This window comes from Varanus komodoensis, unplaced genomic scaffold (genome assembly GCF_004798865.1).
Source record: "Varanus komodoensis strain SLA01 unplaced genomic scaffold, ASM479886v1 scaffold27, whole genome shotgun sequence".
Lineage (NCBI taxonomy): Eukaryota > Metazoa > Chordata > Lepidosauria > Squamata > Varanidae > Varanus > Varanus komodoensis.
Genome location: NW_025335701.1, coordinates 33,343 through 61,305, shown reverse-complemented (window position 1 = coordinate 61,305; position 27,963 = coordinate 33,343). Strand labels below are relative to the sequence as shown.

The following is a 27,963-nucleotide window of genomic DNA, read 5'->3' as shown; positions in this document are numbered from 1 at the left end:
GCCCAGGCATGGAGCGACCCGGCGCCGGGGAAGACCCCGACCGGGCCGAGGGGCCGCCGGGGGCGAGCCTCCTCCTGCCCGTCAAAGAGTTCCTGCGCTCTCGCAAGGGCATGTTCCTGCTGGCCCAGGCGGTAAGAGGGCGCGGGCGTTGCAGGGCGAGCGGGCCGCCGGCCCCTTGCAAACCCGGGCGGGCGTGGGGCCGCGGCGCTCGTCGGCAACAAAGCGGGGCTGGGCTGCCCCGCGCCGCCCCCACCGCCAGGGCTCCCCTCGCCCCCTCCGGCGCGCGCTGGGCGCGGGGCTGCCGAAGCGGAACCGGCCCGCGGATCGCCGCGTGCGAGGATCCGTCCCGCGCACGCGCCCGCCCGGGAAAGCAGGCGCTCCTTGCGGCCGGCCCAGCCCGCGCCATGCCGTGCCGTGCCCTGCCCGCCACGCCCACCCGGCCGAGGTTTGGGCGCTGCACGGCGGCGGGCTCGCGTGTTGCGGGCGGCGTGTGAGCCCGTTTGCGGCAAGTCATGGGTCTTGGGATACCGTGCGAAGGCGTAAGCAGCCTGAGTTGGGGCGTCGCCCCTTCCGACTTTCTCGCCACCCCGCTTTTTAACGTAAAAGTAATGGTTAAACAAGATGTGATGTTTTCTGTTTAAAAGGCGTGCAAACCAAGTGAACGACCCCCGTTTCCCCGCCCTGGCCCACCCCGATCTCTCCAGTTGCTGGACTGCAGCCGAGGCAGTGTTGGGGCGGGTGTGGTTGGGCTTGAGCCCCTGGAGTTGCTCCTCTTCCTCACTCTGACCTGTTGGGAGACACCAGCTGAGGCGGCCTTGTGCACCGACCCCCAAAGACCTGCAGCTGGCACCAAACGTTGTCCATGGAAGCTTCGGCCTTAATTTGTGCATCGTTAAGGTGCTGTAAGGCTCTTTATTAGTTGTTCTCTGTGGTGGTTTCCTTCTGGGTTGTACCCTTGTGGATGTAGCCCAGAGAGGTTCAACTGTGGGAAGGTATAGAAATGAAATAATGACAATAATAATAATGGATAGGTAACGTCCAAGAAGTTTTCTGGAAGCCGTACTTATAAAGCAGCAGCAGAGTTTGCCCCGCAAGTGCTGCAGGCTGCACTAAGGGATTATTCTGCACATGCAGGTCCGTCCTTGAGGGCACTGGAGCTGGGAAAGTGGCTTCTGCTGTGGCAGCGATGGGAATCACAGCACAGCGCATCTGGCAGCATCAGGTTGCAGGAGGCTGCCCGAAAGGCTGTGTGCTCAGGAAGGAAGGAAGAGTGAAGTTTCATATTGACACCACATGACATTGCTTCTTGTGTCTGGTCTGGCGTGTGTGCACACATGCGCAGAGGAACTTGTGTGAATGGTCCCCCCCCTCTCTCACTGAAAGGGGATGAGGGTCTTGCCTTCCAGATGGATTGGGCTACATGTCCCAACCGATCCAGCTAGCCATGCTGACTGAAGGGTGCCAGGAGTTGTAACGCAACCTCTTGGGGCACTAGATCATGATAAACTAAATTAGGGTATCAGCAAGTTTTAGTACTTTTTGTTGTTTTCTTGTGTTTGATGTAATGGAAGCACATGCTGTTGTCTTTAAAGTTTGAGAGGTATTACCATAAAAGATGATAAAGTAACATTAAGCATTAAAGGACTAATCCTGTGGCCATTACATAGTATCTGTGATTTCATGGGATATTTGGGATTCCCATATCATAGTTTGGAGGTACTGACTTGCCCTTGGAGCTGGGGATCAAAGCTCAGGGCCCACCCCCACCCGTGTCGCTATGCAGAATGAACGGTGCCACCCGTTCTCCAGGGTTGGGAAAGCAGCCTCAGGGAAGGGAGAAAGGGATGCTTTGGTAGGCAGAGAAGGGAAGAGTTTGGAGTGAATCGTCCTGAAGCTTCCCCAGTCTCCCACAAACGTTTTAGCTGACTTGTTTGGCAGAAACTCAGGGCAGGAGCCAAGGAGGTGAAGATTGTTTCCGCTGCTTCCCCCACCCTGCCTAGGACAAGCATAAGCCTCCGAGTTTGGGGCTTGCACTCTTCACTATTGGATTGGGCGCACAGCGCACATTAGCAAGGCCAGTCAGATATTCCAAGCCAAATTCCTTTGGTGTATTAGAACTCATAACTGGAATGGGATACTTTTTATTGTTGTTGTTTATCTTAAATTAGATCACTTTCTGGTGATCTTCCAGTCTTAAGTTCTGAGAAATTTCCATTTACTGTATTTTTCCGTCTATAAGACGCCCCCATGTATAGCACGCCCCCCCACTTTTCTTACTGATCTCCGAGCGAGTGAGCAAGCTGCTGCCTCGCCACGTGCGCGCTCACCGCCTCCCCGTGCGCAGGACCGCAATTAAATGGGGCTTACTCAAAGGCAAGTGGTTAGGAGATTGTAGTCATGCTCATGGTGACTGGTTTGAATATGTAGCCCCTACTCAGAGCTTGCCAGGTTGTGTGAACCCAGAAATCATGGGTTATACAAGGCTTAAATTATTTTTACAGCACTCATGATTCACTGCTTAACCTCAGAGACATCAGTGTCCTATCACAAGCTGTTTCAGAGGAGAAACCATTTCCAGATTCTAAACAAAACTGGTTGCATAATTGTTTCCAAAAAGCCAGTGGGCCTTCTGCTGCAGCTCTCTCACAAAGGCAGCCAATGTGCTGCTTGCATTGAATGTCTGACCAATTTCCTGAGTCTAAAAATGCAGGAACTTCTGCCTGTGAAGAAGAGGCCTTCTTCCTGTAAAAGGCTTCCTTGTTTAGAATAATTCAGCAGAAAGTAAAAATCAGACCAAGCGGTTCACTTCTGTGAATGCTTTTTATTCCTGTTTTTTCTTTGATACCATGAGCAGTCGCTCATTGACAGTGTGGCAACCTCATCGTAGTCTAAATAAATTACTCACACCCTGAGGAAGGCACATAGGGAAGCCCCTCGAAGAAAGGTCTGGCATCTCAGGCCATCTGCTCCAGGAGGACATGCTCCTTCAGATATTTGGGCTGCAATCCATTCGGGGTGGGGGCACAGAGCTCTGTTACAGAATGGGCCAGATTTCCCCACCTCCAGGAGCTCCATGGCCTGTGTGATTCACTGGGTGTATCCATACCCATGGATATCATCTTTCTGCCAGTTTCAGCATTTCTCTTTGAGCATGGAGAAAGCAACTTGGTGGACCCTGGTGGACAATCCACTTCTCCCAGCACTGGCCAAGTCACTGGCTTTGCCTGGTATCCCCGTCGCAGCAAAGAAATTTGCCTAAGGACGTAATAGCAGGTCCTTGTTTTTCTCTCTCAAAAGAGATTATATGAATCTCAAAACTATTTGTTTTTGTTTGAGTTAGGGGCAAAAGGATGGAAGTGGCCCCTCCTCATCAGAATGCCTAATTCTCAAACTATTTTCAGAATCTGAACTATGTTCAGTAAGCAGAAATTCAGAGATTTGACTTTCCAAGCAGAAGTGACAATGCTGAATCAGCAGTATTCGACTATTAAGTGGAAAATCCAAATTTCTAGAGTTGGCTTAATACTTGGTACAATAAAACATCCCATCCCTTTGCTGGCATATTGGACAGTATATGCTGCAAAATGTATTTCTTTCCCTTCCCACAAGAGTTGGGCAACTTCAATCCCTCGAGTCCAGTGTTCATCAAGAGATACTCAACCTTTCTAAATGTGAAATACAAGTGCTGATTTCAGTAAAAAATCAGTGCCATTCATAAATACGCCTCATGTAATACATTTTATTTGAAAAAAAGTTACCATCAATGTTGCAAAAATATATTTCATGTAATGTAAACAGAAAGTATAAATACATTAAAGAACTCAGTTATTATTTGGTAACTAAGTAATTACATTTATTTATTCATAGCTTTTATATCGGTGGTATTGAGACATTGCTGAGTACATACTAAATTTTAGTATAACAGTATGGAAAATCATACTTCATTTTAACAATTTGGATGTGCTTGGTTTTTGCCACAAAGAAAATACATGTGTGGTGTTGATGTTAGTTGCAGGCACATTTCTGGTTCTGCCCCCGTTTTATGCCTGTATTTAGCCAGCATGATTGTTATTCCTTGCAATCTGAATCCACTTGAATGTAATCATTTTGGATTTAAGACAAATTAATCTGCTTTTAAAGGTGTGTTTTTAAAGGTTCTGTATTAAAATGAATGAAGACCTTACCTTGTCAGACTGCCCACTTTCTTTTAAATGAAACAAAGGAATGGTGATCTTCCCATTTCAGTGCAATCACAGGAGTGAATCCCGCGGGGATTCTCACAGAACCCCAGGCTTTTGGGGAAACATTTTGAATACTGTGGTTCTGGGAATTTTGGTCTGCAGCCTCCTGAGCCCTCATCAGTATAGCAATGGTTACAGATCATGGGAGTTGCAGACAAATGCATCCGGAGGGCCCCAAATTGCCGAGACCCTGCTTTATGCCAGCCAAGAACCAGCATCAGCTGAAACATTTCATATGCTCTGGCCTCACGTGACTGGAAGTACGGAGGTCGCACTTCCAAGAAAGTCTACAGTGCCTCTACTGAGCAGTCACAGTAGAAAAGCATCTAATGATACAAGGGCAATATTGGAACCATGGAGCTGACATCCCCAGTCAAAAGGTGTGATGCCCAATCATTGTAGACACTTCATTTAGTGCGCTTTTTAAAGTTAAGTGTGGTGTGATGGTTAGAGAGTTGGACTGGGATCTGGGAGACCTCAGTTCAAGCCCCTGCTCTGCCATAAAGCTCACTTTGGGCCATTCACTGACTCTCAGCCCAAGCTATGTCACAGGGTTGTTCTGAGAATAAAGGGAGGAGGAAGACCATGTAAACAGCCTTGGTTGCTTGCAAAGAAAAGGGACGGGAAACATTTGTTTCCTCCATATGCAGCAGCTTGTTCATGATGCAGGTTACGCAGCAGGAACATTGAGTGCCGAGGCATGCCCAAGTTTTCAGGACCATCCATGATTTCTTGTGATCTAGACAGTTAAGGCCTCGGTTATAGTCTGTACACATAGATGGGTCATTTTCTGAAATTCTTTGGTGCACTCCAGGAGCTATAAATGTAATAATTAATGAATAAATGACCAAGATCTGAAGAGCACAACTATTTCTGTGTATCCAAGGGATTGCAGATTTGTGAATTTCCTACAACTCCACTCCCAAACTTGGAGATCTGCCTAAATTACAAGTTCTGCTATGCAATGCATGCAAGTATTTATTGGGAGGCTTGTAAAGACTTACTTAGGAACCCAGAGGCCTGGGGGGATTATCCATCCCAGGAGTTTTTACAGAGTCCCCCTTTTTGGTGTTTGTTTTTGCTGTTTTAAACTTTTCAGTGTTTCTCTGATTTTATGCTATTTTATTATCTTGTTTTATGGGCTGCACAGAGACCTTCGACTTTGGGGCTGTATAGACAAGGAAATGGAAATGATGGCGAGGAAAACAGTGACAAAACAGAACAGCCCTTGGCAAACCAGAGCTGTCCAGATGTGCCAGACTGCCACTTCCAGCTTTCCTAGCCACTAGACTTTTATCTACCATATTCAAGTGATTTAAGCTACTGGTTAAACCTGGGCAATTTGCAAATCTTAGACTGCTTCTTGGTTCCCTTCGGGAGAAGATCAAAATTTATCTGTTCTGCAGTGGGTTTTTTCACTATTTACCTTCTTAGGATTTTATTAAGCTCTTCAGCATTCAAACTTACAAACGTGCACTGTGGATACTAGCTTGATTTTTCAGGGTTAAAATAAAAAAGAACCATGCCTGGAGTTTTCCTCCTCAAAACCATCTCAGGAGGTGGGCAACTGCAGACTCATCTTTCCAGTGTTACAGATAACTTACGATCGATCATTTCCTTTGCCCTGTAGGTGCTGTCGTTTATCATCTTCATCTGTTATATTGCCTCAAAAGCAGCAGCTTTCCTGATGGTACCCTTGTTAACCTTCCTGCTGGCCCTGTTCTTTTTCTTCGTGAATTCCTTAAAACTGAATGAAAGGTTCAAAGGAATCTACTGGCTTCTGGCGGTAAGTGGATGCACACATGGGAACAAATGGAAAAGCATCTGCAAAATGATTTCTCTCCCTTTCTCCTTCCTAAACCCGATACAGTCCCAACACATGAGAAGACAAATCGCATCACCCCACTCAACATGGTCATTGGTGGTGCTGGCTGGGGCTAATGGGAGTTGTTATCCAAAGCCTTTGATAGGCACCCACTTAGAGAAGGCTTTTTCTGCCTTCTCAGTTGGAATACCTGAAGATGGGGAGGGGAGGGGAGTGTGATGATAAAGTGGGAATCCTGTGCGGGTCTCCTGTGTCAATGGGTATAGTTTTCCTGGCCACCTGCTCTCATGGCAGCCAGAGCAAAAAGTCTCACCATCCCCACATGACCCCACAACTAAGGTTCGCTTGCAGCAGCATGCCAGAAGATGCTCCTAGTGCATAGTGGCCAATGTTCACCGTTTCCAGATCTCCTGTTTTCATATCAGCATGTTGTAAACTGCGGCACAAAGTTCACACGAATCAGCAGGGCTCCCTGAGCCGAAATAAGTTAACTTGCAGCCTCTCCCCATCACCCCATACCCCACTTTTCTGATTCTATAAACAGAAAGAGAGGCTGTAATCCCACACGAACTGGGGGGCTGGTGTCTTGCGGCTCCACTCTTTCCGCCACGGGCTGGTAAGCAGACACTTTGGTCACTTTCCATTGCTTATAGTCCACCTTTCCCCAGTCTTGTGCCCTCCAGATTTGGAGGCCTAGCTGGGGAATGCTGGCAGTTGCAGGTTGACACATCTGGGGAGCACCAAGGCAAAGCTCCTTGAAGCCTTGATGGGCAAGCGAGTGAATGGGGGCTCATTGATGGGCAAAGTACTTTCACTTATGGGCAGAAGCAGCACCTGAAGCCCAATATTTGTTGACCGTTCTGGCTCCTTCACGTGGCAGACGTGCTCCGCGCTCCTGCTGCCACTGCTAACAACACAGCCACAGAAATCACAGCTGGGCATGCTGTGCCTGGCTGACTTGCCTCTCCCTCTTTCCTGTTTGCACTCCCCAGGGGCCAGCCATCTGCTGAGAGTTTCATGGCCCGCTGGGTCTCCTAGTTCTGACTCTGCAGCGGGGGCGGGGAGGCAGCTGCCCACCTGCCACGCCTGCTCAGCTCAGGCTCTTTGGGCTACCCATGCATCAAACTGTGTCCAACGTTTGGAAGCGGGTTAGTGAGAGACTGAGGACACAGAATAGGAGGGACATCTTCACATAGTGCATGGCTGAGCAGGAATTTGCCAGCTTGGTGGCTCTGAATACCTTTTAAGAGTATTGAAAGGTATCATGCAGATTCATGCATGATAAGGCTATCAGCAGCTACTAGTCCTAAGTCGCTTCCAGTTCTTCTTTGTGGTCTCTGAGCATCACAGATGGGGCTCTGTGCACATGCATGGAGCCTGATCAGGAAGGTTCTGAAGCTAATTAATTTCTCTTGGCTGGAGCCCCTTCCCTGGACATGCCCTGGTATGAGGGAGGGGCTCCCGCCCAATCCTCAGTTCTTTGACCACCACTGTGGGGGCATCGGGAAGTTCCTCCTCTGCTCCTCATAGCTATATGCTTCCCTTCCTTCTGTGAGTTCTTTCCTCCTCTAACTGAGATCTTCATCCTCTTTCTCATCTCCTTTCTCTTGCCTTCTCATCCTAACCACCCCCTTAAAAAACATAAATATCTGTATACGCCATCCCACTGCCCTCTACTGCCCTGCACCTCATTCTGTCCGTCTCTGGCTTTGTCTTGCCCTCCTGGCCTCAAAGCTCCATTTAGAAACTGCGCAGGCTGCAGCCAGCAGCCACTCGCGTTGCCTCTCCTGCCTCAGGGAGAGCCACTTGGTGGAGGCCTGCGACCACCGCTCAGCCTTCACCCGGCGAGCAAGAACACGCTGGGCTGCTTGCCAGAAAGCGGAGCTCTGCTACAGCATCCTCTGCGAGGCTGGCTTCCCACAACCGCCAGAGCGGGAGGCAGCACTGGGTGCCAGGTGTCTTCTTCCACACCACCACTGGGTGGCAAGGCCTCTGGCACTCTCCCCAGCCCCAGGCCACACCCTGAATATCACCAAGGGCGAGCGCCTCCAAAATGGCTGACACAGCTAAAGCCAAAGATGACGGCAGACACACCAAGGCCAAACGCTGTGATAAGCTGCCCTCCCTGCACGCCCTGGACATGGAGCAAGAGCCCGACACCAAGCCCTGCTCTTCCCTGGCTGCAGGGGGAGGCCGGGAGGCCTTGGCACTGCCCTGCCAGGTGGTCTTGGCCACCTTGTTTTTGGAGGGTGAGATACATGATCTCATTTTCTGTGAACTGGCCAGACACGAGCTCTCCAGACCAGTAAGCCGCAAGCTGTGGCCACCTCCCCGCACCTGTACACCAGAGTGCCCCTGCCAGACCTCAGCAAGGCTGCCACCTGGTCAGACCCGTTGAGCTTCGCGAGACACTCCTGCCTCGATGCTTCAATCCTCTGGTAGCAGCCCTGCCTAATTCCACGAGGGAAGCTCGCCAGTTGCCCATCGGCGTGAGGCACAGAGGCCACAAAGAATAAAGGCAGGCTGCTTACCTGCAGCGGTGGCTCCTTGAGTGGTCCTCCGTGCATTCACACAAACCCGCCTGCCTTCCCCGCTTTGGTTTCACCTCATGGCAGCCAAGTGCCCCCTCTGAAATCACGGGGGCGCCTGGGGTCTTGTGTCTCTGGGCTGGGGACCACCATGGTGGCCTCATGGCTATCAGGCCCACACCCTCATGCCAGGGTGTGCCTGGGGGATATACATCCATTAGCCTCAGCATCCTCCTGAGCGAGCCCCACTCACGTGCAGAGCCCCATATGTGTGAATGCACAGACGACCACTCACGTTGCAGCAGCCAACCTTCGCGAAGGCAGCACGCTCCTGTGCCCCAGTCGCGGGGAAGGTGCTGTGGCATCCCTGCCTTGCTTGCACAGTGTGGGTCGGTAGTCTGACCCCACACAGCGCCTCTTAACGTGACTGGGTGGGCGTATTGTCCGCTTCCCTAGAATCCTGCCATGAATACCGGTTATTCTTCAGACTGACCACTAGATGCTGCTGTGCTTCCAAACAAAGGCCTTGTTCAGCCAAGCAGATTGGGAAAACAGAATCACAGAGTCACACTCCAGTTTACTTTTTCCCTGACTGTTATCTTCCACCAGGCACCTAATCTCCTAAAGCAGTAACTGGTTTGCCAGGGCAGTGCTAGTCATGTCCTGTAGAAAACCATGGATGACTTGCCCATAAATGCATAAAATTTAGCTCACCTCCCCTTTGTTGTTTTGGAATGTTCTGGAAAGGTATCAAAGAGAAAATGGAATGAACGTGAAGCCTATGAACAGCTTGCAGAATTACACCAAGTAGGGAATCCCCTTTACTACCTCCAAGGGACTGGCTTTTCAGAATGGAAAACTCTGGTCTTCCCACGTGTTCAAGAGCGGAGATGTTCGAGCTTTTTGCAACAACTGAGGCACCCTTGCTCCAGAAGCAGCCTTATCAGCTCAGTCCCTTGGTCCACCTAACCCCGGACAGTTGACTGGCAGCAGCCTTCCTGGGTTCAGGAAATTTTTTAGCCTTAGGGGAAGATCATGGAGAACAAGCGCAGGACGTTCTGCCTGTAAAGCAGCTGCTCTGCCGCTGAGCCACAGCCCACCTCCTGTTGCTAAAAAGCTAAGGAGGCTGTTTGTAAGCACCTGTCAGCGCAGCCTAGCCAGAGGTACCACCTGTGAGCTGTCACATGCACAAAATCGCTCTGGGTGCATCTGTTCATCTGGACCATACTGAACTAGCTGCATCCCTTTTTGAGTCAGTGTCCCATCCCTGTCTGGGACCTCTTAGGGCCCATCGATTTAGTTCAACTTATTTCCTGTTTAAGAATCCATTCGATGGAAATGTGGTCCTGGAACCGGAAATGTGTTTTTTGCCACCTAGCCTATCCACCTCACACCTAGCCAGACTGTAGAATAAATTCTGGAAAATCCATCTGATTCCAATTCATTACTCTTAGTGATCAGAGGAAGCTGTCTCAGCTCATCTAGGGACTACCAGATACAGGCTCTCAGACAGCAAGCAATCGGTGCGAACGCCAACAGGAGTGTGGCAGTGGAGTTGGCCAAGGGGAAGGCGCCTAACTATTCTTCTTCTTTCCTATTCGTTCTCATCCTTGTACCACATTCTCATTTACTGGTAGGACTATGTTGTTAACCATCAGGGAAGACATGAGAAAGTACTGGTGGTTACAACACCAAAGTAGAATCAGAAAGGTAGCAGAAAGTATGGACAAAGAAGACACTCAAGTGATAGAGACCAGCAAAGTCTAGGAATTCGTGTTTTCTGACCTGAGGTCAGCATGGCCTACACATGCCATGAGTGCAAGGCTGAAGTGAGATCGTTAGAAGGGAAGTACCCACCCTCAAAGGAATGAGAGAAGCTGGAGAGTTTTTAGACAGAGCGGTTTTTAGACAGAACTGCAACCGCTAAGTGGAGGACAGAAGCTAGAAGTGCAACATCAAGATGAGGCACAAGAGGAATCCCAGTGGAAGGGAAAATGAAAACTCTGAAAAGCGGGGATAGTTAGGAGAATGATTTGAAGACACTCTGCAGCAGTGGAAGTAGTGGAGTTTGACACGTCTCCTGGGTGTTGCTTCCTTGCTAACAGATTTTCCAAACACGTTATTTTGCAGGATTTCATCTGTGGTATCATCGCTGCCATTATATACTTTGCCATCTCAATTGCTGCAGTCTCCAAGTACTCTGACACCGCATCCAAAGCAGCAGGAGTAAGTTACTGGTTCAGGCTAGCCTGAGATTGGGTGCTGAAACAGGAGTGGGCCGGTTCTGAGCTTGCAGGAACGACTTGTGTTGCACTGGAATTTGGGCCTGCTGGCCAAAAGCTCATGCAACATAGTGGGACACACGTTCTGAGATCCCCTCCGTTAAGCAAGAATGCTCTTTAGAGGGAGGAGAAGCGCTTCTGCCATGCAGCACAACACTTAGGCTTTAAGCAAAATTGGCAGATGGCTTAATGAGCATAAAAAGAAAGGTTACCTGCTGGGTGAGATTATTATCTTCTTTTCCACTCTAGAAGAACTTCTGTGACCTTTGCCGAAAATTTGTCATCAGTCTTTCTTCTAGTTCTGTATTAAGAATGAATGGTGTGTGTAAACAAATCTTTTATGATAAAAATATTTTATTTCACTTTAACAGGTTGTATGTGCCAGGGTGGATAAAAATCAATTGGTTTTTTTAAATAAAAGACTCAATTTTTTTTAGCTTAAATTGGATTTTTAATTTAAATTGGATTTTTTAAAATAAAATGTTTTTTTGAGGAAAAATCTACCTAGTTTCCTATTTAAGATACATTATAGTCCAAAGGCTATTCATCACATAATAAGGATTTGTTTTTAATTGTGTAGCATGTTCATGCAATGTTTAATTTTTTTGCTAAATGAATTCCATTAATCCATTCACAATGTCATGCTTTTCCAGAGATTTCCGTAAGATTATTGGGCAGTTTTCTATCTAGAAGATACTATCACAGATGCTTGGTTTTACAGTTCTCAAAACTGTGAATTTGTTCCTGCAGAGATCACATGCCTCTTCACAGCAGAAATGTTATAAAATAAACATACAGAATTAATAATTAATCCCATTATTCCTTTGCAAATCTAAATACACAGAATCAATCCCTTATCTCTAAAATGCTAAGTTTCAAAACATTCAATGAATAGAAGAAGATTGTGGGGAGTGGATTAGATCTGTAGAAGACGCTAAGTGTGAGGAGGGAGAGACAAGCAGTAAAAATGAAAGTGAAACCTTTGAGCAGAATACTCCATGAGTCTGTGATGTTTTTTGTATGGCCTGGGATTTATCATATTATTCTTTCCCTGGCAGAAAAAACCTAGTTTGGGAATATTTTAATGACATTTTACCTACTTGCAAACCCATGATTTAAATCTAGTCTTATTGACTGTTGATTTACATTGTGATTTAAATTCTGATTTAAATCCACTCTGGTATGTGCAAATAATATATTTGAATTTGAAATGCCAAACTATTTTGCCCAGATGCTCCTATTTCCTGGCCCAAGTCAAATTCTAGAAGACAGGAATTCTAATCCTGTATGAATTCAGTTTCCTCCAAAGTTATTCACCCTCCTTTCAAATGCCATCTCTTCTTCTTTTTTAGGTATTTGGTTTCATTGCCACAATTGTCTATTGTGTTTATGTCTACTTTGCCTTTAACGACCTGGTGACATTTCTCAAGCAAGGAGAGTCTTCTGAGGGCCCTGAGCCACATAAATCAACTGGTAGGTAAAACCAGATTTTCCTTGCCACCTACCACAGATCGAACTCCATCAAACCATGTGAGCTGGTCTGCCTAGTCACATGCAAAGCCCTTCCCATCAGCGCATGCCCAATTCAGGGCAGTCTGCACTGACAAAACACCACCTTTTGCCTTTAGAATATTTTGTTTGTATGGGGGTATTTTGTCACACATTTCTAATTCTATTTTTCAAAAAAGCCAGACTGGGCTGTACAAGGCAGAGAAGAAAAATGAATGACTGAAACTGGAATGGCCTCCTGTATCCTGCAGGACCCCGGAAGTGCCTCTTAGGGCAGGATATGGCTGTTTATTTGGCTGGATGTGGCCTCAGATGACCAGGTCAACTCCCAGACTGGGAATTTTCTGATAATGGCATGCTGGGAGTTGTAGGGATTTTTTTGTCTGTCTAACCATGCGCTGGATTACAAACTCATTTAATGTACTGGTATAGTCTCCCCAGAACATGAATTATCCTGGCAGCTCACAGAACAAACAGCAACTTGTGGGCCTCCGGATATTTTGGCCTATGATTCCCATCATCCCTAACCAATTAACCAAATAGTGAGGGGTGATGGGGGTTGTAGACCAAATTTGACCATGCTTGCTCTTCCGATTCCAGTCTTCTGTGAGCTTGGTCGGACTGCATCAAGGCACAGTCCTATGCATGGATTTAGATGGAAAATGCATGGGTTTACCTGGAAAAGGGGCCTGCAGTTTCCAGCATTCTGCACACAGTGTGGCTGGCTTGGAGTGCTGTGACTTGTAAACTTTTTATGCCTCAACATGGATAGGATTGTGCCAAAGTTTATTCTGAGATGTTATTCAGTTTATTCAGATTATGCACAATTTTGAGTATGTCTTTAGTTATGATAAACAATTGCATTGGTATTTTTGTAATCATGTATGTATGTACATATTTTTAAGCTACAGGGACATGTTTAAAGCCTCTAACTTACATTTTGTGCATTATTTTATGTATTTCCCTGAAGCAGGATTTACAAGTGATCTAAAATGGGTCTGAACTGTTGATGTTCGTGAAGTAACACACCTCTTTCACTTCCTTGTTTACTTTTGGCACCTTGGGGGTAGATTCTTGTTTTGCTGAATTCAAAACATCTGGGAGCCACTAGTTGACAGCCTGTGAATTAGAGCACCGATCAGGGATGGACTAAGACACATCTCTGCCTGAGGTGCAGGACACGTGCAGGCAGCCTCCCTCACAGCACAGGGCACAAGGCTAGCCTGGGGCGTAAGTGCCAGCTGCGGGGCACACCCGGCTCTCCCTGGCCCTTGCTGCTGCACGACCACCACCAGTCCCAGGCACTGCCTGCTCAAGCACACCGAGTGCACGTGCCGTGCTGGAATAGCTGCCTCTCCACTCGGTCTGAGGCTGTTCCCAGCGATGCTTTCTGTAATGTATGGGGGGAAGCGATTTGTCAAGATGGACAAGCAGCACAAACAAGCCACACTGAGGCGGCTCGGGGAATAGGTCACCCGTGGCAACCTGAGGCAGTTGCATCACTCTAGCAGCTGGGCCCGCCTTGCACTGATGCACGGCAGCACACAATGCAAAACTGCGAACACCAAAGCAGTGTTTCAGCTGAGTGGAGCTGCCTGTGAGATGTACACTGCTTGGGTGGATAAAAAGACTTCCCTCGGCACCGAAAATACCACAGAGGTGGTGGCATTAGGTGAGCCTCAGGAGGTCTCCATGCTGCACATCACAGGAGTCCCTGCTAGAAAGATTAATCTCCTCATTTCATGATGTGGGAACTCAGAGCAGGGTCTACGAATAAAGACTTTAGGCTCAGTTAGGTACATGTGCCTTGCAGGTAACCTGGCCCCAAGACAGGGTTTAAAGATTAAAACCAGCATTTTAAATTGGGCTGGAAATGAACTTGGGGCAAGTGCAGCTGACAAAGTCCAGGAGAAATGTGGGTAAAACCCCCCAGTTTGCAAACTGCCATCTCCAAAGCGGCCTCAAAGGCATGATATGGTTCTCTAGGCCAGAGGCTGCTGGAGTTGTGGGTGAGCTGTCTCAAACTAGGGATTCTTGCAGCTGGGTTATCTGTCAAAGCTGAAAAAATGTGCTTGGGGCCACAGGATCCCTTGAGGCGCTAATGACTCTGTCCGATGAATACATACCTCCAGAGCTGACCATTTGGAGCAGGGATTTAGAAGAGTAAGACCCAGGACCAAATTGGACCTCTGGCCCCTAAGATGGTCATGCCTCCTTTCCCTGGCCCCAACCCTTCCTTCTCTGCACTGGCTTTTGTGCTGGTTTTTCCTCCTGTTCTCAGAGACTACAATGTCTCTCCCAGTGTTCATGCACTGGCAACAGTAACTTGAGAGGCAGTGTGGTGTAGCAGTTTGAGATTTGGTTGCCTGCGGCCAGACACTGGCTCTCAGCCTCACTTTCCACACAGGGCTCTGTGAGGATAAATTGGGGATAATGCAAGCCATCTGGAGTTTCTTGCAGGACAAAAAAGGGCATAAATGTAAAAAAGGGGATAATACATACATAAAAAGCTTTCAGCTACAATATGGTAGCATTTTCAGCGGCACCCCAGTATTCACTTTGAGCCTTCCCCACCATTGGAATATGTGCACAAGACTTCTCTAAAATGCAGGTCAGCCCTTGCCATTGTCTTGTCTGACTTGAGGTTCTGTTTGTTTGCCCTCCTCTGCCCAAGCACTCGATCAGGGCAGCCATGTCCTGACCTGTACCTGATGAAGGGGGGGATGAAACTGGTCGTTGTCCTTACCCTGGTGAGCCCCCAGTCCAGATTTCATGTCTGCACGGTGTGTGGATGAAGAATATGCCCAGTCCCCATTTTGTCCTTTCTCTTTTCAGAAGATGATTCAGATTCATACTCGGACTCAGACAGAAGCACAACACACTGATGAACGCCGGACAACCTGGAGAGAGAATGAGGAATGTGGCTTTTATTTTTGCCTTTGTAACCTTCTTACGAACATTTTTTCTACTTTTGTACAAAACATGACTGAACCCGCTGCCAAAGAGCCTCCAATCTCATGGGCAACTTACTCAGGCAAACTTGGCCAGCTGTTGGTTGAGCCTAGACTGGTTTTCCTCTACCCTTCGTCATTTGACCCTATGGTATAATGCATAGGTATATTTTTAAAACTGAACCTTTTATACACAGACTTAGATTCTATCATCAGCGCTGAGCGTATATAGAAGAATGTGCACCAAGCAAGCATGGAATTTGGTGCTAGGCACAGAATTCTACAGACCATGTGAACTTGGCAACCTTAAAAAATCAGTTTTCTACACTGAGACATTTTACATTTTTAAGTTTGGAAGAGGACACAAAAAGGGTCAATATTTGCTGCAAATATAGAGGAATGCAAAGAGGCTGTATTCTCACAGCTGAGGAGTAATGGAGTAAGCAGCCGCAAGACACCTCGTATCCTGGCCTCTCCAGTTTCTTCCTCTTCCTGTGCCTTTTTACTCACCTGCAAAGTCAGTTCCTGATGTTGGAGGCAGCTAGAACAGTTATTTTCGTGTCAGCTGCAAGGGGGAAAGAGAGTGGGTTAGAAACTCAGATTCCGGGCTTTGAGGTCAGAAAACCTATCTTCTTCGTCTGGCAGTGCAAACTATCCTGCAGTCCCTCAGATGCTGTCTGGGAGCCACAGAAATGTGTCCTTTATTACTTTAGAACAACTCTGTCAGGCAAGTATGTAGGGATGAGAAATCCATTGCCTTCACATTTTAATGCAAAATTACCCAGTTGCACCCCCGTAACAAGAAACTAAACACAATTTGTCATCAGAAATCCACACTTAACAAGTTTGCAATGCATTCCATAAGATAAGCATTTTAAGAGTGGAGTTCTTTCTGCACCAGCTACACTGTGTGTGTGGGTGTGGGGAGGGGGAACACCTCCAATTCTCAGCGCTGTCTTTGGGAATCAGATCCTGAGTCCCTTTTGTGGGTCAATTCAATTTCTGATCTTTTCCCTATCCACATTCAGCGCTTTATAACTGCTGCTACATTCCTGAAATGTCAGAAAAACATTCTTCACCAAACATGAATTTTAAAAATCTAAGCGTGTGCATTTTGCACTCCTATCACGGCATCATGATGACAGCAGGAATAAAGTGGAGTTGCATCTACTGCCCTTATTGCTTGTCACTTCCTGGCTGGTCATTTGGGGGACCCCTAGACTCGGGGGCCCTGTGCTTCAAGGCCGAGTCGCACCACCACTGAGGCCACCTCCTGTCCACCAGTTCTGTACTGTATATGCCCCCCTTTCTGTGCACACACAGCGCCCCAAACCATTTCCTCCTCTGCAAAGTATAAAAAGATATAGTCGTCCACCAGAATGCTGGAAGAATAAATGGAATGGAGGACTAGAAAACGGGCCAAGCCTCCCTACTCTTCACCACAAGATCTGCATTTCTAGAGCTCCTTGTGCGGAAAACAGCCCCAGAGTTCCTGCCCAGTTTGCATGCACCATGTAGGAAGTCCCTAAAGTGTGGCACACTTGAGTTATGCATAGTCTTGCTTTCCTGTACACATCCTGTTTTGACCCTTTTTAAAGGAAATGTTATGGCTCAGTAGTGCAGCGTACGCTGTGGAAGCTGCTCTTTGCACTGGGAGAAAAGCTCCCACTGACACCAATGGGTGACTCCCCTCACCAGCTTCAGAAAAAGTAATTTCCATATGACCACAGCAGGAGAGGAGGGAGTTAAACATATCCTCTGCTTGCCCCAGTGCCATTTTCATTTTTAAAAGCCTGCAAATTAGATGCAAAGGTACATTTAATATCGCATGCAGTTTGTCTTGCAGACACAAAGGGCTGTTGCAACTCAGACAACTGGGTTCTTGTGACAACTATTCTGTGCTTTCATGAAATTACTAGATTACAAGAGGGAAAGGATAGGTATTAGTGGACATTTTCAAGCACTGGCTTGAGGAAATTTGTTGTTCTTCCACTGTATGTCTGGAATTAAGTGTAATGTCTGGAACTTTAAGAGTATGCACAGAACCTCATGGCGACAAGCAGAAGGTGCCTCAGCTGTGTTGTATGTGGGCTTGTGCCACAGGTACCAAAGATCTGCCTTTGAACTTGCCTTGTAGCAACAAAAGTCTGGCACGTTGCTAAATTTTCTAAGTTTAGTTCTCTAAGCCCAGTGCTGTTCCTATTTATACAAAATGTGTAATAGAAGAGGTGAAAAGGAAAAAAAACTGGTGTACAGATATATGAGAATTGTAATAGTTTACAGTACCAAAGATTAACTGAAACAGCAGCTGCAGTTCTAAAGAATCGCTACACACATGGGAACATCACTTCTAAGGTACAATTACCTGAGTATATACCCATAAAGAAAACCAGGCACAAAAGGTCCTTTTTAATGAGCTACATGAATAGTTCCATTCACTATGTTATAAATATACAGGAGAAAAAAGCTACTGAAACTTGGGATGCGTTAAGGGTGCAATCTTGTGCATGTGCACACACAAATAAATAATTAGGCCTATGCCTACAAGCCCGTCCACCAGAAGCACAGAATCCTGTTCACACGAGATCATGCCACTTGATTCTTCACCAGACAGGCAGCATCTGGAGCAGTTTTGAGGCAACACGTTTTTTAAAGTACTTGAACAAATGAGCATGTCCAGAGAAGAACAACCAAGGCAAAGGAGATCAACTCTTATGAGACATGTTTAAGGAGCTGGATATGCTTGGCCAGAAGACGAGGGTATTTGTTTAGCAGTTATGGGATGATAGCCCTTCTTAAAATATCTGAAGGGCCATCACACAGAAAATGGAATCCGCTGCTCCGGGGGAAAGGAGTACAACCAGTGGGTGGTAATTATAACGAAGTAGATAATCGCTGAACATTAGAAGAAACAGTCTAATAACAAGTGCTGCTGAACAGTGAAACAGATCATCTCAGGCAGTTGTGGGCTCACCTTTGCTGGAAATATTTAAGGAGAGGTTTTATCGCCATCTGTTTAGAGTAGAATGATGTAGTCACATCCTGCACTGAGCAAAGAGGGGCTAGATGACTTCTGAGGACATTTCCAACCTTTTGTGTCAGCTTTCCGTCTATTGAAGGGAATTATCACACAATGTATTGTTATACAGTATTTACCACTTATACAACGTCACAATGCATGAAATAATAGCTTTGTACATAGAGAGGTTGCTAAGATAAAACTTCAGTGTATATTGCTAGTAGGCTCCCTAGCAGTAAGACAAGGTGCTTTTCAGAATTGGCTTTGCTTGAGAATAGTGTTCCTGAGGGCTGGCTCCTTCAGTGTAACTAGCAGCTCTGCCATGGTCTGAGGCATATGCCTTAAACATTTTATATTTCTCCCTCTTTCTACAGGCATTTGAATGTGATTTTATATATACCCATGTATTTTCAGTTTTCATCTTGTATGTCAAAACCAGCACTGGGTTGGCATTTATGAATCATGCTGGAATAAACTGTTGATACCAGATTAAATATGTAGCTTTATTTCAGAGGTCTTTGAATGCTCAGTCAGCTCTCACTAGGTAAGCTTGAGTCCAGAAATATTTGGGTAGCTTGGGAGAGGGATTGTAGTAGGTTTTCTAGACAATATTTGGTTTAATTACCCCTTTTCCAAAGCAGATAATGAAGGAACACAATCCAGCCTTTTCTCATTTTGAATGGTTTCTGAAGATATTTGACCCACATTTTGGTATGTGAATCTCCTATATTTATATAGATAAAACTCACTGATTATACTCAAGGTCTTGCTTGAGTCCAAAGCTGTGATGTGTAGAAAGGTTACATGGGCCAAGCTACTAGATACTCAGGTACCTAAATTGTCCATGAATGCTTTAATGGACTCATGAGTGACAAGGTCTCTGGCCTTGTTTTGAGAGTGTTCTGTGTTCAGCTCTCCGTAGCGCCATCTCCATTGCAGCTTCAGTCTTTGAAAAATCTACACACTCTTGAACTTCATTGGTAGTTTACCTACAGAAATCTAAAGCAGTGGCCATTATTCTATTTGGTTTCCCTAGTTTACCAAATGCATATACAAAGGAAGCGCAGACTTTTTTTTTACTTCTATCCATTTATTAAACAAATCTTTACAATGATTCCATACAAGATTAGTGTTCAGAAAATCTATGATTTTCCCTACATACAAAAATACAGTTTTTTAAAAAAACACTATGAAAACAAACAAGTACCATGAGAGTTCAGTATCTTGGTGTATCAAATAGAACAGAAAAATTAGCATAAATCAAAAGGCAGGAAGATAGCAACATTAAATTGTAAATTACAAAAAAGTGCCAATATACAAAGCAATACTGATAAAATACATTGCAGGAGAATAAATTTTAAAACACATAATCAAGCAGCAATTTAGTGATTGCCTTCAGTATCACAATAAGTAAAAATCATTACAATCCTTCATTTTAAACTTGATACCTGTGTACTAATATTGCAAATGAAAAGCAAGTGCATGACATGCAGCTGTTACTTGTCTTGATAACGGTTCGGAGTGGCTGAACTAAACTTTAGAAAGGCTTTCACAGCACAAACAAGTTCTCTCATATATGGACCCAGAAGGAACTTCCTATATGCTCAAGTTGTTACTTTCTGCACTAAACGAAAAAGGCAAGAAACAAAGAGACAACTCCTGACTAAAATGGTAAGGGTGCTCCTGACTAAAATGCCCCCCACACCCACTGGAAGGATGCAAGTGGGGCTGGAATACCACAGCTGCAATGGTGTTTCAGATCAACCTCTAGACCAGCCACACAAACTGATGGCCCTCAAACGCTTACTATATATGACTGGAGCACCATGCAGCTCCTTCCAACCTACTCTAAGAATGCTTGTTAGGAGGCAGGAAGGCAAGCAGGCATGCCAAACATCACTCCATCCTGTGCCACCCCGGCAATGTGTGAATCAGACCTATGATGGCCGCATCAGATGCGGATACAGATCCCAAATGGCTCAAAAATGACACCAGTCTAGAGAGCAAAATAAAGGATTACAATGGAAATTTGTGTAATAACGACATCATTCTGAGGGTGGATTTTGCTAGTGTAAACATGTTACAATTTCTATCTAGATCAGCTCTGAAATTTGACCAGTCTGTGTCAAAATAATGTGAAAACCCAGGATCAAGGCAAGCTCATCTGAAATCCGTAGCAACACCTACAACAAGGTTACAACTCGAACAACTTTTTAGCCTTAGTTCTAAGTACAAGTGCAAAGTCCCAAGCATTTCACTTATCATTTTTTGTTCAGACTCAACCTAGTAATATAGCTCTAAGCACATGATTGCAACCACAGCAATTTGGAAGTTAGAACATTCATGTCTATGGGTCTTGCTTCCAAGAGTGTTTCGTATAATGGAGCCAGGCTTTGGATTCTCTTACCCTCTTCTGTACTCATTAGGAATGTTTGAATTATTTCACAGCACCCAATAAATCTAGAGAGAATTATTAAGAGCAGCTGCACACTACCATAAAAGAAAACTGGACCCATTCTACCTAACCCAAGAGTTGCCCAATTAAAAATAAATTTAACTCCAGATTAAAGTATTTTTATAAGCCTTTTTTGAGCTTCCTGTCATCGACATTGACTGAAACACAAAGCTCTAAGCAAGAAATTAAGAGCAATGCACAGGTTTTAAAGCATATATAATAAACTATATAACTTAATATAAAGCAACCCAAATTTTGACTTCCAGATATGCTTACAAATAAGCCTCAAAGATCTTGACAGAGAAATACCTAAAACACAAGACAACAAAATCCATGGAAAATTCAGGTAACATTTTTGGTCACAAACCTTTTCTTTGTGAAGAGGCCAGCTGGAGCTCAGTTTCAGTCAATGCAACGGAGACAGATATGGACTACTTAGACTGGACAAGGAAACAGAATGTGCAATTTTACCTTAGCATAGACTGGAAACTGTTGTAGCTGATGGAAGAATTGCCTGTTCACGACCTTCAAAGTATTGCCTTGGGCTGGCCCAGAAACTGGGTACTTCCCCTTTCCTCCCTGTTTCCATTGGTCCCACCAATAGCCCAACAAACCTTTTTTATATTCGGCACAGATCAATACGGGTCTTTCACCAAACTACTTCTACTTCCTGCTAAAAATACTGGATTTGCATCATGGCAACACAGCAGGAGTAAACCTTCCAGTTCTACTTAGGAAGTACAAGATTTAGTGCACAGGCCAAAAAGTAGCCTGGGGAATCCATTAAGGCTGCTGTTTAACAGAATTATTTTAAAACCACAATGTGTTAGCAATTCATGGTTACAAAAATAGTGTTTGCGTGGAGGACCTCTATTTGACTGAGAAGTACTTGCACCATATATACACAAAACACACAAAGGCACCCTAGGTGAAATATGTTTGACAACTCATATGAAAGGCAGGACAAGGATCAACTTCTCAAATCCAAACTGGGACAATAAAATGAGTAATAAATATACAGTTTACAATTCATTATTGTATTATATCAGTTACATAAACTTCAATATATACAAATAAGTTCCATCCACAATTATTCAGAAGAGGAGAAACTTGTCTGCAAAAGACAATTTAAGTGCATCATTTATTCCAGACTAAATGACTGTATGGGAGTTATCACAGAGGTCATCAAACCAATAAACAAATATCAAGCATGCACTACTGTTCACAAACGACAATCTTTCACCAAAAGGTGCACAAGCAACAGTGCCCTGGGAGTCCATGACATACAATTAAGGGAGTGTAAACATGCAAGTCCCAAATACAAACACAGGACAAATGAAGTCAGCACTTAAAAATGCAAGCTGGGATATTATAGTGTGAGAACTACTCTGGCCCTGGAAATATCAGCTCCATTTAGTGTTACTAGTATTTAATTTAAGCATGGAAGCTCTCAAACCCTCTGGCAGAATACAAATGGACTCTCTGGCAGGACACAAATGAGATGAACCTCCCTATAATTCACAACACAGCCCTATATAGATCAACTTAAAGCAAATGCCATTGCTTTCAGGTAAGTGGGTATAAAGCAAATGAAAGACAAAGTTTACTTTTCGGCAGAGCTCATAACTCCTGTCTCATGCATAAGAACCAGACAGAGAAACAGAAAAGGAAAGGAAAAAAAGATGGATTTTCAAGTCCAAGGAGAAAAAAAAGGATTTTCCTCCACGGTGCGTGCACGCACATGCATTCTCTGCCAGAGAAAACAGAAAAGAAAAAAAACACAGAGGTCCCTGTCATGTTGGCACTGCCTTCCAGTTCAATTAAGGCTGAGCAGGACATACTAAGTGAGAGGTTTCTTATCCTTTGCTTGCACCTTTACTGAAAGGCCCACATCAAGAATCCAGAGTTTTCAAATTGTATCATACATATAAAAGGTGGGTTTTTTTTAAAGATTACAATCTAAATCAGGGGTCTCCAACTCGTGGCCCGCGGGCCAATTGCCGGGATGGGCGGAGCACGGGGGAGGGGCCCTGCGGCCTTCAAAGCGCCGGCGGTGCCCAGGCCGGCCGTGGGATGAGCAGCCCACCACCGCCGCGGTGGTGGAATACTTGATGCGGCCCAGCCTCACCCAGACTCTACTTCCAGCGGCCCCCAGGTAAGTTGAGTTTGAGACCCCTGATCTAAATAATTTCCTTCTGGGTAAATTTATGACCTTGACATTCAATAGTGCGATTCCAAGATAATAATTTTGTAGAATATAAATCACAAAACTAACTAGTTTGATCGTATCACAAGTCATATTTCCTTCAAGCCATCTAATTCTGTGCCTTTTCAAGCCATGAATAAAATTAATAGCAAACCGTATTGTCTTCTATACAATCGCCTGTAGCTGCCAAACATAGGTAGATCTTCAAGTTCTTGTTTATCACCTTGGCAGCCTTCCCAACCAGGTGATATCCGGCTATTTTGACTACAACACCCAACATTCCCTGTCAACATGATCAATGATCTGGATTATGCATGATATGTTCCAAAATATCAGGAAGATGCAAGATTAGAGAAGGCTGAACTAGAGGTTTAGTATAACTGTAAAGACCAGACCTGGCTACTGAAACCACAACTCTCAAGATCTAAATTTTGCCTTTAGTTCTTACATCTTCATTATTAACAAAGAATCAAGGCTACAGAATGCATTTTTTGCCAAGTTTAAAATAGTATACTTCATATGGGCAGGAGACTGAAGAAGCCCAAAGCAGGGAGATATGGAGAGTGGAAGCGTTATTCAGGTACCACAAATTGCTTAACTGCTTAAAAGCCAAGTAAAGACTTCCAAGCCAAGTAAAGACAAGCTGTCTATTAGATGAGTGATTACTGTACGCACTTCACAAACTCGACAGAAGTACATATTATTAATGAAGTGGTTTATTTGGTTCTTGAAACTGATTCAATCAGCCTTTTGAAAAACAAAACCACTTGCCTTGAAACAGTGCCACTAGGCAAAATGTGCGAGTTGTCCCACGTATCCATCCTAGAGCAAATGCACGGTCCGAGAATGTTTCCAGACTAGAGGCTTCTAGTGTGACTATAATACAGCTATTATATCTTTTCTTCCTTAATTTTTGGTGTTAAGAAGAAGAATGTACAGCAGGGGAGGGGGGGACATTGGAGAGTTAAAAGTGGAAGAACAAGTCTAGATGCTTATAGAAGTCTATGACAGGGTGACTGCACAGCAAAAGCCGCATCTGGGGATTCCCTGACTCCCTACCCACCAAGAGCTACAGAAAGCAAATCCAGCTCTTACACCAGGAAAGTCATGGCAGTGGGGTAATCCAGCACCTCTCCTAACACTGTGCAGATACTAACATATCAGTTGGACTGGTGATTAAACATGTACAATGGAATTTTAAAACTCTACTGAGATATATAAATACTCAAACAGAATCTCATACCTTATTACATTAAAGATAGTTTCACCTTAAAATGCCTTGTTAAAAAGGATATTCAGCCTCCAAAGTCACTTCAGCCATCTTTCCCCACGACAACTTTACATTCTGTACACAATCAAGTGTCAGTTTTATATTGATCATACTTAGCCTTCCCATATAGATCTTCAACCCATATGGTCCTAAAGATAGTGCCAGATTAAATTGTACTTAGCTGCAAAAGAAGAAAAGAAACCCTTAAACTAGTTGTTTAGAATAAGGCAACAAGCTGGATGAAAATATGCCAAACTTACAAGGAAATATCCTGTTACCATCTGTAAGTCTTTTGAATATCCTTGTCATGTTGTATATTTCCATTTTAACATAATTATTCTTAACAGAAACTAGAAAGCTATTTTGAGTGTGCCCAGTGGTTTCAACACACCCAGTCCAATGTTTTATTTTTTTTTTTTTCTTTGAATAGCAAACTCCTCCACCAACTGCTCTGCTTTTGAAAGTCCTCTGTATGCTAAGCTTTGTACATGGTTCCTGGGAATCACACTCTAATAATCAACCCTCCTTCCCCTCAAACTGAACAGAATTCTAAAATCAAAGCCCCAGCACTTTACAACAGTGTTGCACAGAAATAACATTGCAGTGAGAGTGATAAAGATAAAAGTAGAAACATTACAAAAATGTTTGCAAATCTGTGCTCCATGGCTGCCTTAATTGCACTGAATCATATTGTCAAAGAATACTTGGTTAAGGGATTTTGTTTTTGTTATTTATACCTTCATGCCACACATAACCCTTTCACATTTTAATCCCTCTCCAATCTGAATATTCTAAAATGTAAATTAAAACTGCATGTTTATTTGTACATGTAAAGTCCTTCCTCAAAAAGTCCTTTTTAAAGCCCAGTACATTAACCAAAAGCTTTAGAAATGTATTTTCTTTGTTATTGTTAATGTAGCCAGGATTTTTATGAAGGAAAAAACAAAAGGTACTGGCCAAACTATCTACAGAAAATGAAGATACGTATTATACTGTATTGGAAGAATCACAGAGAAATAAGAGTGCTTCCATAACTCACATTTTACCCTGCTAACATGTGATACCATACATATAGGTCAAAGAATACATAGTTATCAGGATATGTAAGCTCAAGCAAACTGAGTATTTATTTATTTGTTTGTTTATTAAATGCTTTTGTATGCCGTCCTATTATACCAAAATCTCAGGACAGCTTACAAGGATTCCTGCTCAATAAGCAGCCAGCAGTCGTGAAGGGTATTTTGTAAGTGCTCACTCTGATAAAAATTTAATGCATTAATTTCCATGTTTACTTGTGACAGTTCACAAGATCTCCTGCAGAAACAGATTAATTAAGGGCACTGGGTTACTGGAGGATCATACAATGATTATCAGGGAGTTTCCACCCTTTTTAAAAACCAGACAACAAACTGAGTATACTTCTGTTATTTGACTAAGTCAACCAAGCCAACAAGCAGTGTCCTCCCATTACTCAATTCTGAGAAAAGTTCTCACCCAAAACTAGAAAATTAATAAAAAGTGTGTAATATGTTGACAAAAGCATCTGAGATTACTAAAATATATTGCTACATTAAACCACTGAGTCCAGTCGCTTAAATGTGTGCAATTTTAAATTAATGCTTCAGAACTGACATGAATGATCTTGTTTTTACTGTCTCCAGCAATGACCAAAATAGTAATACCCAGCTAAAATACTACCCTTGGTATCTATTTGATCACCAGAAACAGTTTTCAGTCCATAAAGTGATACCCTTCTGCAACCAATTTGTGAAGAATCAGCAGCCCCTAACCACTCACCTGCTGAATGTATCATGTACATCATGTAATCAAGTGTGAAATCAAGTGTACAGTATAGCTGTTGGCTTTCAGAACCACCATTTAAAGAGTCTGATGAACCATCCAAATCTTTCTGAAGAAATCAGGACTGCATGTACAAAAAATGGCTCTCTGTGTGTTGAGACAGAGATGATTCTTTCCCAATGGAAGGGAAATTCTTTGACCAATTATGAAAATTGGGTATGCATTAATTTGGTATACCTCATACTGCTTCTGCTAACCACTGGATCTATGCAGAGAAATGGATTTCCCTAACTCCAGCTTCCATGGGACGACATGCTCCAAACATGCTTTTTCAACAAACAAAAGCTCCTCTACTTTTCCCCACTGCCCAGAGGTAAATCAGCCTTCAGCTGAGAGGTAGAGAACAGTTCTATGAAGGTGGACGGATGGAATATATTTTATGCCTGTCCCCTCCCAAGCATCCAGATGTGGAAGCTGTGACTTCCTCACTACTGGGTGAGGACAGGGAGGGAAGGAAAGAGGTTTTAACACACACTTCCTACCACGAGTGACTCCATGTCCAGATTTCAGTGAAAAGGGAGGAAAGCTTTAAATTTCCACCTTTTAACTGATGTGTACAGATGTGTGCATGGATATATCCCTTGGGGACAAAAGGCTTGCTGACTTCTGTCCAATACCATCCAGCATGGTCAGCAAATATAGGAATGGGGAATCGCGTGTTCTGCAATTAGCAACAGTCAACCAACATTCAGTATTCTATCTCCTGGCTTTATCAAGACACAAACAGAATGTGATCTTGGAAAAACACAAAGCAGAAGCCTATGCCAACCTTTTCCTAGGTAGTACCCTCCAATGTCTTGGCCTACAAATTCCCATCAGCCCCAATCAACATGAACAATGGTCAGCAATGGGAAAGTTGTCATCCAAAACATCTGGAGGAAATCACTTTTGGAATGCTGGTCTACACCATCATTAGGGAAACATTCCTGACATTTTGAGAAAAATGGCTATCAATTTTTATTAACTTCACATATTAATCTTGTGGTTGACCTAAACACCGGATGCCAAAGACACAAAACAAAAAGCTAAAGAGATTCTAATTACCGGCTCCAAGTTCCCTACCACACAGTGCATTTTTTTCCCCTATGAAATCTTGCTGGGAAGATGAAGAGAGACCTGGAGTTATATAGAATGGTATGTAAACTAAGTGGACCACATAAATGCTATCCCGTTCGTGTTCACTGGCAAAAATAAATTTTCATCTGTAGTCAATTACTGACACATTTTGTAGATTTGCTTTTATGCCTAAAAGTTATTGTTTAACTATCCCCAACTAAATTAGTCATATAATTTTATTTTTTTAAATCAACCTGATTTGGGCAATTGAAATTTGCAGCCAAACAAAAGTTCTCAGCCTAATTACATGATTTCGGAAACACTGCTGTACATGGACACAACACAAACATTCCTTAACGCTGACCACAATGAGACTTTCCTATGTTTGACTATAAAAAGAAAAAAAAAGACTTGGTACAGACTTTGATAAACAAAGAAGCTCATTGTCAATTTTGCACTACTCTCTTACAAAGCAAAAAAGGAAATGTAGTAAATGGAGGCGTTATACCAATGGACACATGGTTATGACCACAAGTAAACTTAGTTCATTCTCTGTAGTTGAAAGCTTATTTAGTTAACATTGCCCGATGCTCTCAATAAAAAGTTGAAGATATACAGCAGAACTGTAAGAGTTTGAGAACTGAAGTTATCTGGGAAAACTTGTTATGTAGCAGTTATGTAACCCAATACCTGATGTATGTTATTGCTATCTTTCTTTCCAATGCATTATGTCTATTGTTGGAAATTATCCATTCCAAAAG

The 27,963-nt window shown here is 44.1% G+C and overlaps 1 protein-coding gene across 2 annotated transcripts; it reads left to right on the top strand.

Moving 5' to 3' along the window:
• The first annotated feature begins 8 nt into the window (after window positions 1-8).
• Window positions 9-18,844, top strand: CMTM3 (CKLF like MARVEL transmembrane domain containing 3). 2 transcript variants are annotated; one of them, XM_044434110.1, is made up of 5 exons: window positions 9-131; window positions 5,872-6,027; window positions 10,725-10,820; window positions 12,229-12,349; window positions 15,224-18,844. In XM_044434110.1, the coding sequence occupies exons 1-5, from the start codon at window positions 9-11 to the stop codon at window positions 15,268-15,270; spliced, it is 543 nt and encodes a 180-aa protein (XP_044290045.1). In that variant the 3' UTR covers window positions 15,271-18,844. The 2 variants fall into 2 exon arrangements, with proteins under 2 accessions (XP_044290045.1, XP_044290044.1); XM_044434109.1 differs by having other exon boundaries at window positions 15,221-18,844.
• The last annotated feature ends 9,119 nt before the right edge of the window (window positions 18,845-27,963 follow it).

Bases quoted from the DNA above. Each gene is read 5' to 3' on its own strand.
- CMTM3 (XM_044434109.1), top strand. From the start codon at position 9: ATGGAGCGACCCGGCGCCGGGGAAGACCCCGACCGGGCCGAGGGGCCG. The intron at 6,028-10,724 runs GTAAGTGGATGC...GTTATTTTGCAG, and splicing joins GAATCTACTGGCTTCTGGCG to GATTTCATCTGTGGTATCAT. The intron at 10,821-12,228 runs GTAAGTTACTGG...CTTCTTTTTTAG, and splicing joins CCGCATCCAAAGCAGCAGGA to GTATTTGGTTTCATTGCCAC.